This window comes from Lithobates pipiens, unplaced genomic scaffold (assembly GCF_037356315.1).
Source record: "Lithobates pipiens isolate NorthernLeopardFrog02 unplaced genomic scaffold, aLitPip1_a1.2 Scaffold_16, whole genome shotgun sequence".
Classification (NCBI taxonomy): Eukaryota; Metazoa; Chordata; class Amphibia; order Anura; family Ranidae; genus Lithobates; species Lithobates pipiens.
This window is the reverse complement of record NW_027507748.1, coordinates 190,524,228-190,537,093: the sequence shown is the minus strand read 5'-3', so window position 1 is coordinate 190,537,093 and position 12,866 is coordinate 190,524,228. Positions and strand designations below refer to the sequence as shown.

At 40.1% G+C, this 12,866-nt stretch overlaps 1 protein-coding gene across 3 annotated transcripts in view; it reads right to left on the bottom strand.

Moving 5' to 3' along the window:
• SHROOM2 (shroom family member 2) overlaps window positions 1–12,866 on the bottom strand; it is a 324,490-nt gene that overhangs the window by 130,091 nt on the left and 181,533 nt on the right. For 2 of the 3 annotated variants that reach the window (XM_077480839.1, XM_077480841.1), the window contains 2 exons: window positions 5,201–5,332; window positions 378–2,931 (listed from right to left, as the gene is read on the bottom strand). In XM_077480839.1, coding sequence (XP_077336965.1) covers window positions 378–2,931; window positions 5,201–5,332 — 2,686 coding nt within the window. Of the gene's footprint in view, window positions 1–377; window positions 2,932–5,200; window positions 5,333–8,728; window positions 8,836–12,866 lie in introns of those variants that run through there. The other variant, XM_077480840.1, reaches the window with a different exon arrangement.

Sequence of the window (12,866 nt, the reverse complement as noted above, 5' to 3'; positions counted from 1 at the left end):
TAAAGGAATATTTTTCCCAACTGTGAGTATGTTGGTCTGGTGTTCATAGACCTTTGCCTATTCAGCGTATCAAAATCATACCATATGTAAAAACAAACTTTTTTGGGTTTGAGATAATAAACAGAGATGTTCATATCTTTAGTCCAATAAATATAATAGAAGTGATTTTGCTGATGACCAAATATTTTGTCTTAAAAATTACCAGGGCAAAAAAGTTGTCAGACTCCTCCAAATATCAAATAGGTTATCTTTTGAACTGGTTACTGTAAAATTATACTGAAGACCATATCTGTACACCAAGACATACTAAGATTATGACATGTACTGTGTAAACCAGGTAAATAAATAATAATTTAATTTAAAGTATAAACGCTTACCTGTGCATAGAAATCTGTTGTGGGAGATGATCTGGATCTCTCATGGATATATTGAGATCTTTCATTTTGGTCGTGACCAGCATCAAGAATATTGTCAGCAGAATGACATCGGCCTGAATTTTTTCTTTCTAAAGGCTTTTTCTGTTCTTTCCATGATGCCTGATATTCTGCAAAAGTTTCTAACCTCTGAGGCTGTTCTGCAGCATCAAGCCTTTTAGAACTACCCCTGTGATGGTGGTCTTTAGGGTTCCTATCCCTATCAACTATTTTTTCAGCTCCCAAAGAAGCAGCACGAGACCTCTTCTCAAGCCAAGATTCTCTTGGTACATTCTCATAATCCTTAGCATGGTAGGTTTCATGATTTTCTTCTGTGACAATAGGGGGAGTTGGTTTTGGAGTAGGTCTGGACTGTGCAGACTTGCTAGTCTCTTCAAAAAATTTCCATCTGTCTGCAAAAGAGCCAACAGCTTCTCGGGATGTGCTAGAATCACTTTTTTTACTATCCTCATAAATTCCAACTTCATTCATCTTTTCAGGCTCTGAATAAGACTTGAGCTTTTGCTGTGCTGTAAACCTTTTTCTGGCACCAATACGAGTTACATTTTGAGAACTGCTCACTGGTGCATTTTGCTTAGGCTGAACATGATCATCAGGGAAGGGAGGGACCTCCGTATAAAAAGCATGCTTTGGAATGCTATATCCCTGGTTTCTTTGCTCTGGAGAGAGTGAAGAATCCAAAACAACAGGCTCTAGATCTCTGCGTTTGAAGGAAGTAGCTCTAAGAACTCTTGCCTGGGCCTCCTTTAAATGGTTCTTGTATGTGTTTGAAAAGGTGCCATCCAATGAAGGTGTCACACTCTCTGGAGAATCCGGACTCCAGTTTTCTAAACTGTCCCCCTCGTTAGCTTCTGTTAAAGTTGCTGTACTTTTACTTTTTTGAAGGCGAGCTCTTCTTTGTTGTATTTCATTTCTCAAAGTCGTTGCAAAACGATCACTTCGGCGGGATTGTTTAGCTGGGTCGTTGACTGTGTATTTTTCATTGGTGTCTGGAGAGCTAACGGATCGATTTCTTCCTTCCTGAGTTAAAGAATGCAGCATTGGTGTAATCTGAGGTGTGATCTTGCTGTCCTCCTGGTCATTCCAGAAATAATCTTCATGATGTGACCTAAATTTACTTGGTGACACTTGCTTGGTTGTAAGGTCTTGTTGTGATGTATTATGATTGCTATAGTGCCCTTCCTGATAGTCACTATTTTTTCTAGGCTTCATCCTTTCATTACTACTTGAGTAAATATCTTTTTTCTCTATCACATTTGAACTATAGATATCACAGTTTTCTAATGTAAGATGATTGTTTTGCTGAGGTAGAGAGTAACCAGTCTTTAGGTCCCCAACATCCTGCTGTGTGGACCATGTATCAGAAGAGACTTCGGATCTGCCATACTCCTCTTTATACTGATGATGCGAGATGGTTACCTGAGGTGGCTGTTTTGAACTTGCACTGGTAATTCGGCTTGGTGCATTACTTTCCCCTCTTACCCCAGTGCTGCACTCAGAAGAACTGGGAGCTCTAGTGTGATGCGCACCGTAAACATGTGGTTGGCCTGAAGCCACCTCGTAACTTCCAGAAGAAAAGGCCACTTGCTGTGGTTGTGATTGTGACACTCTTGTATTTTGAAAGAAAGTGCTTTCATCGCTGTATTGACGCTGGTGATGGTAATTATAAGAGGGCTGAGCAAATCTAACATCATTTGTAGACTGAGAAGACTGTAACCTACTGGAATGTGGTACATTATTTTGGTATTTTTCTTTATAAGATGCTATTTGATCCAAATGGATTTCAGACTGATAGGAAGAATTACTTATTCTTCTATCAGGGGCTCTTAAAAATCTTTGTTGATAATCTGGAATCTCTGAATTCCAGTCAGGTCTTGGATGAGACCTATTTGCAACATTAAAGTGCTGTGTGCTGGTTAACTCGGAATGCGTAGGTGCAGGTTTCTCATGGTTTTTTGTAACAGCATAACTGTCACTGCGAAGTGGTGGAGGTGGGGGAGGGGGTGAAGAAGCTGTTTTTCTTTTATCGGGAACATGCCATACAGGCCCAAAGTTTGAGCGTCCAGAATGTCTTGACTCAGCAGTGTCATCTGTTCGTTGTTGTTTGTTACTTTCATAGGATATGGATGGAGATTGGTATCCTTGCCTATCATCTGCTCTTCTAGGATCCTGTAAAACCTGTCCAGCTTTGCTGTGTGTTGGTTTGCCATTGTCCCATTCATTAATTTGATATAAGATATTTTCACTGGAAACAGAATTGTTCTTGGATAAACTGTGTTCAGGAGTGATGAAACTTGTAGAAAAAGAACCATATGCTGAATCCCTCTTATTCTGGTTACCCAAGTAGTCTATGCTGTTGTTAGATTTGGAAGAAGACAATCTACCAGATTGGTAGGTTTGGTCAATACTGTCCATACTTCCCACTGAGCTGAAATGCCCAGAACTCCTCTGCAAGTTGGCTTGGTCCCAAGAGCTTGACAAGTCATGCGATGAAGAACTATAAACATGAACATATTAGGTTTTAGAAGTATAGAAAATGTATATCAAATAAATTTTAATACAAACTATACAAACAGCATATCGATTCTTATAATTTGCTGTATGGCAATATTTAAAGAAAACACAAATCACAAGTCAATCCACATGTGTCTTTTTCACTTCACTATAAAAAATACATAATTTACTGTAAGACCACTCTAAGCCAATAAAAGTTCATTCCTAGACTTATCAGGGATAGTACAATGTTGTTGTTTACAATGTGTTAAAAAATAAGTTCAGAGCTCGATACTATCCAGATTGTCAGACCTCATAAAAGAGTTAGGCGCTACTACTTGAATAAACATATTTATACCCCTTGAGAACCAATCTGTAATACTTTTTCTTTACCAAGCAATTTTCAGTTTCCAGCAGTGTGATACTATGAATGACAATTACTCTGTCATGCAACACTTTATCTAAATGAATTTTAGATTATATATATTTAGACAGATAGAGCTTTCTTTTTGTTGTTTTACTATTCAAAGGAAAACCAAAAAGACCAAAAACGTGGGGAAAAAAGATCAGTTTCTGTTACTTTATGAATGGATTACTCTGATGCAGTTGGCCAGCATAAACCTGCATTGCAATATGTGTGAGCTAAAAATCCCTATTTTTAATTGAAAAGTGTGCAAAAAATTGTATATAGCAGTGTGTAGAATTTCTAATGTTAACATGTGGTCATGCCCCTTTAGCACCTGATAGATTATACACATGTACAAGCTATTGGGATCTGAGCACAGGTATATCTTATTTCTGAAGTATAATAAGCACCAAGTTGAGATCTCAAGGTGACACAGGGGGTTGAAATGGGAGATTTGCATGAGCAACACCCTTAGTCACACGGATTGCAAAACCCACCCCTCAATTGTACAGAGGGCCATATGCTGGCCAACAAAAGATTGAAGAAAAGTAAAAATATGAACTACAAAGTACCCCCCCCCCCCCCCGACTGGGGTCTGTCCCTAAGTAAGCCTTCCATATGGGGTAGTTCTTGAGGGAGGTAGATTTTTTTCACTCTGAAAAATATGAAGATAGCCAAGTCAAAGATACCCCTATTCTTCAGGATTTGGTTTCAAAAGCCGACACTGAGAAGCAGGGAATAAGAAGTCCAAGGTTCAACTGCCAGGAATATGAGTATGTATGTGAACCTCGTCATTCTGAGCCAAATTAATGCAATGACAAACCCCAGAACCCTTTCCACCTCTATCTTGGGCAGCAGTTTGAGAGATAATCTTTATCAGAGGGAGGGCATATATCAACCAGAGCCCAGGTTCACACCAGTGTGATCACAGATATTGCATGTGATTCGCACCCGCATCTGCCTTGCCCATCACATGCGATGTCTGTGAAATGCGAGTTTTCAGCCATACAGTTGTATGGCTGAACTCACATTAGATTCGCACAGAAAAAAGTGCAGGGACTTGTTTTTCCCTGCACTAGAATTGGATTGCATGGGTGTTCTCACAAGGTGGCCAGTAAAATCTGTTTGATTTTGAAGCAATGCTAGCATACTGGAGGATAGGAAGTGAGGAGGGGGCAGAGATAAATTCTCTTTTTGTACCCCTTTCAAATAACCGAATGGACACAGAGGTTAGGAATGTCACAAATCCAGATTTTTATAAAAACGCCAATAGATGTCCCCCACTCTGAGTAGTGGGGTGCATTTTTACTGTGAGGAGGGCTTCTGGGCAGGCTTGGTTGACTTAGGTATCCAAGGCTTTTGACAAAGAAAAGTGCTAAGCCTTGGTTTTAAGATTGGAGCCGGGGGGGGAGAGTGGAAAGTCGCTTAGTAGACGTAAAAGTGGGTGACTTGGGCTTTTTCTTGTGGGATGGGACCAGTAATCCAGTGACTTAATTTATAAATGTATCAAGGGATTCCCTATAGAGGCGTTTACTGTTAAAAGGCATGCCTATAAAAAAAAAAGCACCTTAGAGATATGGTGAAAAACATTCTCTAGAACAAAAAACAATAAGACTGAGGGCTTTAAAAGGCAGGGTCATGGTCTCGGTTAATTTGTCTTGTTTGGCAAATACTGTAGATATCATTTAGAAAAGATGAAGATTTCTCCTAAACCAAAAAGAATCAACACAAACATCATTAACTTGGGTTTTGTGCCGATTGTTCGCAGATTTAGCTAAACTAAGGCTTTAAAGAAGGTGCTAAAACAAGCAAGTCTATTAGGTTTAAACTAACAACCATTTAGACTGATAAATTGAGAAGATGTTACCTGGAGTGGTATTGGGAATTCCATGAAGGATTAAAATTCGAATTTGATAGTTGTGCAGTCAAAGTTTCCATGGGGCTTTCAATAAATTTAGCTGAATGCCAGGAATGGGGTCTATAAGCATTATCATTTTTCCTGTAAAAGAAATTCAATGAGAAATTAAAGATCTATTTAGTGACTTGAATAAATTATTGACATGTCACAAAACACAGCAGATGTATGTGTAAAAAGTTGTCCCTTGAACTCCATGCAAGTTGCTTGGTCTAGTCTGCTGTATGTAGTAATACGCATTTTCTCAGCACTTTGCCCCTAAATAATCGCTCCAGTGTAGTGTTGTAAGAGGTAACCAAAGTTCTGTTGGGATTTTTATACTGTGCAATAATACGGACACTGGCAGGTCAAAAACTAAAGCAGGTTATGCACATAAAATTTTCTTTTTTTTTCATTCAACCAGCGGGTTGGAAAAATAGCTGCCCTTGTGTCATATTTGGTCCGTCAGACTAGCACACAGACAAACGGTTTTCCCGATTTTTAGCCTGTCGGATTTGAGTCCGACGGATAGATTTGAAACATGTTTTATTTCTAGGTCCATCAGACTTTTGGGAAGAAAAAGTCCAATGGAGGCCACACACAATCGAATTGTCCGACGGATTCCGGACCAAGTCTGCTGGAATGTCCGATCGTGTGTACGCGGCATTAGAGGCATGTATGTTATGTTTTTTGTGTTTGAAGTTTGGTATGACATTTTGTTAACGAGAAGCAGAACTAAACACTCCTGGGCTGTACATTTGGAAATGCAGCCTCAACCTTCAGCCCTGTAGTTATCTTGTTTGGCATGATGGAAAATGGTGATCGGCAGGTAATGTGGGTACATAAATCATGGCTTAGAAGATACATCGAAGTTGACATTAAGCCACTTTAAAACACTCTTGGTAAATCCTTGGCAACTCTAAGCTACTTAAAGTGGTTGTAAAGGCAGAAGGTTTTTTATCCTAATGCATGCTAAGCATTAAGATAAAAAGCATTCTGTGTGCAGCAGCCCCCTTGGCCCCCTAATACTTACCTGAGCCCCATCTAGATCAGCGATGTTGCAGGAGTGTCTCGGTTGCCCGAGACTCCCCTCCCGATTGGCTGAGACAGCAGCCCAGCACCATTAGCTCCCACTGCTGTCAAAGTCAGTTAGCCAATGAGGAGAGAAAGGTGGTGCGGCCTGGTAGGAGCTCTGTGTCTGAAGGGACACACGGAGCTGTAGCTCAGCTCGGGTGCCCCATAGCATGCTGCTTGCTGTGGGGACACTCAGCAGGAGGGAGGGGCCAGAAGCACTGAAGGGGGACCCGAGAAGAGGTGGCTCTGGGCTGCTCTGTGGAAAACCACTGCACAGAGCAGGTACGTATTACATAATTGTTATTTCTAACGAAAAAAAAAGACTTAAGTATCACTAAATAAAATAACTTTAGTCCAAATCATTGGGTGGAGGGGGATTATGGTGTGGGGTTGTTTTTCAGGGGTTGAGCTTGCTTCCTTAGTTCCAGTGAAGGAAACTCTTAAGGCGTCAGTACACCAAGAAATTTTGGGCAATTTCATGCTCCCAACTTTGCGCGAACAGTTTGAGGATGGCCCCTTCCTGTTCCAACATGACTGCGCACCAGTGCACAAAGCAAGGTCCATAAGGACATGGATGAGTGACTTTGGGGTGGAGAAACTTGACTGGCCTGCACAGGGTCATGACCTCAACCTGATAAAAAAACCTTTCGGATGAATTAGAGCAGGGACTGTGAACCAGGTCTTCTCGTCCAACATTCTGGAAGAATGGTAAAACATTCCCATAGACACACTCCTAAACCTTGTGGACAACCTTCCCAAAAGCTTGCCCCAAACAAACTATGTCTCTCACGAACATGTGAGGCTGCTGGATGTGCGGTATAAACGGTATGTAGCTGCAGCTACATACAGCATAACGCACTGTGTTCCAGATTTACTGGCAATCAGACTTGTGGTGAGCATTTTTCACATGGTGGTACTGGACTTATCAATGCTTGTAGTGCAGTATTTAGGGTGAAAATGCTGCTGTGTACAGGGTGTAGAAAGGCAGGATTGTCACCCTTAGCCCTTGTACACACGGTCGGACATTCCGACAACCAAATCCGTCGGATTTTGTCCGAAACTGTTGCATACACAAGGTCGGACAAAGTTGTCGGAAAATCTGATCGTTCAGAACGTGCTGACGTTATTTCGTTACGACGGGACTACGTTCACGCTAATAGCCAATAGCTTTGGTGTAGGAATTTGATCTGAGCATGTGTGGCACTTTGTCCGATCGGAATTCTCTACACATGATAGGAGTATGCTCTGATCGGAGCATTTTGTCGGAAAATTTTACCAACAAGTTGGAAAACTTGGTCCGTCGGATACTCAGACGGAAACAGTCCGATGGAGACCACACACAGTCGGAATATCCGACAAAACGGTCCGATCGGACACATTCCGTCTGAATCTCCGACCGTGTGTACAAGGGCTTACAGAGAATGTCCCTGGGTTGAGTTTTACTATATTTTTTTGACAAACAATAGACCTGGAATACAAAAGTCTATATTAAAAAGAAAAAAAGTTTCACCCTGCAAGGCAATATCATAATGTAGTAGTATGCAATGCATACTAGCACATGATAAAAGACCAACCTTAAAACAAAGCCCTCCAGCAGTGCGCTGTCACTGCTGCAGAGGCTTCCATCTTCACCCAGTCTTCCTTCTGGGTTCGGGGACTCCAGACGTCTGACTGGCCAATCCACGATGACTCAGCTCTGAAGGAACGGCACGGGTTATGTCGTACCTTCAGAGTGCGTGCACCAGTGACGTCACAGGCTGCTGCTCACTAGACTATCTCCTAAACAGTGCATATTAATTACATATTAATTCTACCTACAGGTAAGTTTATTATAAACTCACCTGTAGGTAAAAATAAAAAGAGTAAAAGTTTGCTACCACGTTAACTAAAGGTACTTAATATATGTGATAATGTCAACATAAAGGTTTGGACACACTATCTCTACAATATAAAATATCATTCCTAATGTGTTTTTCTATAGAAATGGGTTTCTAAAAACTACATTACAGTTCTATTGTGTGGTCAGTTTAAAGTCAAATCGGGTTTAAAAGAACTATTTTCTAAAAGGGTTGACCTAAATTCTCTTTCAGGCGACATTTAAATAAGGCACCATCATATTTTTAAAAGTATGGTCTAATACAGTGATGGCGAGCCTTGGCACCCCAGATGTTTTGGAACTACATTTCCCATGATGCTCATGCACTCTGCAGAGTAGTGGAGCACCATGGGAAATGTAGTTCCAAATCATCTGGGGTGCCAAGGCTCGCCATCACTGGTCTAATACATATAGACACTGAAAAGGCATCACAACATAAGCACACAATAACACAATGGGAAAACAAGGCGTCCTATGAGGTCTCTACCAAGCACACAATGGATCAACCAAACCATGTTACAAGGACACTGCACAGGGTACCAATACTGTACCTCATAGAACTTCTCAAGATGTTCATGAGAAAATTCCTGGCCAAAAGAAGATCTTTATCTGAAGGCATGGTCTTTGTTAGAATATTCACCATCACTTGCCTCCTTCTGGACAGCCAAGTAAGAAAAGGGACAAACCATTTGGAGATTCAGAACCAACCAAATCAAAGAAAGAAGAAATTGTACCTTTCCATGTTGACTATGAACAGTTTCAAGCATTCCAGTGAATTCAATTATGTAAACAACTGGGCCTATTGTCACATAAGAATGTAGAAGTAATAACTCCTGCGCAGTCAGAATAAGAGGCTAAACGGCTAAAATCCACTGCAGCAAGCACCTATTTAACCGATCCTGGGCAGAAAGAGAGTGAATGTATACGTGATGGCATTGCGCTGTGTGTAATATACAAATACTTACCAAAAAAACAGCCGTGTATATAAAATGAACATGCAATGAGTAAACGATTAAAATCTATGTGACAAAAATCAAACAAATAAATGAAACAGTAAAATAAAGTCCAATATGCACAACTGAATGTGCAGTGAAAGAAAAAAAATATGAAAAAATAATGAGGATCCAATAAGTAAAGGTGATGAAGGGAAATATTAGATTCCACTATAACAGCCTAAACGATGTTCCACCAATCGTTTAGACTGGAGGGATTCATTATCTGTGTGGCACATCGTTTAGACTGTTATAGTGGAATCTAATATTTCCTCTTCATCACCTTTACTTATTGGATCATCGTTGTTTTTTCATATTGTTTTTTCACTGAACATTCAGTTGTGCATATTGGACTATTTTAATGTTTCATTTATTTGACTTTTTAAATGTTCACTCATAGAATGTTAATTTTATATACACTTTAGCAGTTTTTTTTGGTACATATTTGTATATTACATACAGCGCAACACCATCACGTATACATATTGTCACATAAGACTACTCTGCTCTCAAAGTAACATGCGTGTCTTAAATTTTGTATATGTCCGGACACTGTACTCACCTTTACGATAGTACTGCTGTATACACGAGTACAGCAGTGCATAGACATTCAGGTAAATGACAGGCTGCACATTACACCTGGGCTGTCTGGGAGGAGGTAATACACCAGCAATTGAGTGCCTAAGCCAGCCGATTTGCAAGAGCCCTGCATGTACTTGCTCTAACAGGTATTTGTGTGCATTTACATGCTTTTAGATGCATTCAGAGTATCTAATCAGCACTAGACACAGTTAAAGGAGAACTCTAGTCAAACCCCCCCCCCATTTTTGACACATGTGTTTCGAAGATTTCCTTTCACTTCCTTTCTCATAGCCAAGCAGGAAGAGAGGAAATCCCTTCAAATTAAGGGAATTCCTTGGGGACCCCTAGATCACCAAGAACTAGTATACTTATTGAAAGATTTCCCCTCTATTACTATTCTGGGGACAACCCAAATTTGGGATTTTTTTTTTTCACTTTCTTTTTTGAATCAGATCCATTTTTATATGCAAACAAAATTAAGACAATATAAATAAACTGGACAAACAAAATCACATTAAACCAAACACAACCCCAAAAAAAAAGACAAGAAAAAAAAAGAAAAAAAATTAACCCCAGACCACCCCACCCCCTACCCCGCTCTTGAGGTATATATGAAAAAAATAAACAAAAAAAAAGGACAAAAAACAGTATCCAATATTGTAGTATACAATATTACAAAGTGCATAGTACCTATTAGTTTACCTGGTACCTAGGTCATGGACTGAAGCCATCTTGACCAAGTAGCATCAAACTTACTCACGGAATTCCTTAAGGAGTATGCGTGTTTTTCAAAAAGAATAATCCTATTGAGAACTAAAATCTACTCGTGTACAGTCAGCGGATAGGCAGAGGTCCACTTAAGAGCAATCTTACTGTGTTACAGATAGAGGAGGTATTAATAGATGAATCGCAATAAACCAGAAAACATATGTGGTTCAATCGGAATGTTAATATCCAATAGCCCGTTTAAGGTACAAATCACCTCCGCCCAATATCTTTGGAGTTTTGGACACCGCCATAAAAAATGTATTAGCGTACCTGTATTACCACATCTAGCACAGGCTGGCCCAGATTTCAGTCCAATTGCAAATAGATATTGGGGAGTTCTATAAACTATGGAGGATAAAAATCTGTGTCAGTCTGTGTGATGGAGAAAGACACCCAGGACGAGGAATGGAGAATACCGTCCCAGACCTCCTCGGGAATAGAGCCAATATCCTTTTCCCAGCTGGGCCTGGCGTGGATGGGAAAGTTCAGTAGGAACCTATCTGACAAAACCCTAAATGTAGCAGAGGTGAGACCTTTTGTTGACCCTACCTGTACTATCTTATCAAGAACAAGGATGGGGGGAAAAATATCTTAGCAGAAGAGAATTGGGTATGTAAAGCATGTCTTAATTTAAAGGAATTGATAGAACCAATTAGATTGCAGAGAAAAATCTATTGAAGGGGAGAGATACGTATACCGTTCTCATATAACTGAGCTAGAGTTGTTATTCCTAATTTCCATCATCTCTGAAAGCCTATAAGAGCCAAAATTTGAGGAAGTCTATAATTTTCCCATATGGGAATGTATCCAACAGTTTTTAACTGTATCCCATATTTTACACATTAACGTGCAGGTAGGCATATCGGCAAGCGAGACACCCCCTCTAAAACAGAGTGGTAGTCTACCCTCAAATGCATAAGAAAATAATCATTGAGCAGGAAGGGGTATCTGCTCAGACTCCCATTCAGCAAAGTTCTGTAGTTGGGATGCAAAAAAGTATAACCTTGGATTAGGAACTGCCAGAACACCTGCATTTTTGGGATGTTGCAAAGTCTCAAGTTTAATACGGGTGGTTTTGTTCTGCCATATTAATTGCCTAAATATGGTATTAATCTTTATAAAAATCCATATGGGTATCCAGATCAGGGCATTGTGTAAAAAATAAAGAAGCTGGGGCATTCATATCATCTTAATTAGATTGATACGACCTATTAACGATAAGGGGAGCTTATTTCAGGTTTTACTTTTGAAATCTAAAGAGTAATGGAAGTATATTATACGCAATATATGACTGTGGGGAGTCAGACACTGGTATACCCAAATATTTTATAGATGACACAACCTTAAGATGAGAGTGTGTAGATGGTAATGAATCTGAAAGGGGATCCAGGGGCATCAGCATGGATTTCTCCTAGTTTATGCCTAACCCGGAGAACCTGTCAAACTCCTTAATATGTTTCATTACTGCCGGCAAGGAAAAACAGATGTTGGTCAAGAAAAAAAAAAGAAGATCATCTGCATATAACGATAATGATGTCTTTTCCTCCATGTCTCCTCTAACCAAACCATTAACATCAGGAGAGGCCCGTATAAGACATGCCAAAGACTCTATAGCCATGGCAAAAGGCAGGGGTGACAATGGACACCCCTGCTTAGTGCCCCGGGAGAGTCTAGAACTAGGAGATTGAAGGCCATTGACCTTAACCGATGCCACCGGAGTGGTATATAACAACCACATCCACTTACAAAAACCAGAGCCAAGCCCACATTTTTCAAGAATGGCCCACAAGTATGCCCAAAAATGCACGATCTGAATGGCCCGGAGCCAGAACCTGCATGTTTAAGTATGCGCACCTGATATTAAGTGCGGCTGACTTATTGGGCATGAATCCTACTTGATCTGAATGAATAATATGTTTAACAACCTTAGTCTAGTAGCAAGTATCTTGGCAAGAATTTGAACGTCTCTGGATAATAAAGAAATTGGTCTTTAAATTCGGGATGTAGCAGTTTTTTATCCTTTTTGGGTATGACTACTATTACAGATTGGCCCCTAGTATCTGGAAGCGGCCCAGATGCAAAGCCCCATTTAATGTACTTAAGGAGGGCGGGAAGCATCTCTTTATTATATTAAATTATATTTATTATATTATATATAGCCCATCAATTCCTAGGGCCTTGGAGTTAGGTAAACTAGCCACCACACTTTCCACTTCCAGTAAAGTGAGTGGAGCATTAAGAATTTCTCTGTCTTCTATTGAGATAACCGGAAGATTAATACTGGCCAAGTAAGTAGATATCTCTGCTGGGGTATAGTCAGCCATAGAAGTATAAAAATCTTGATAAC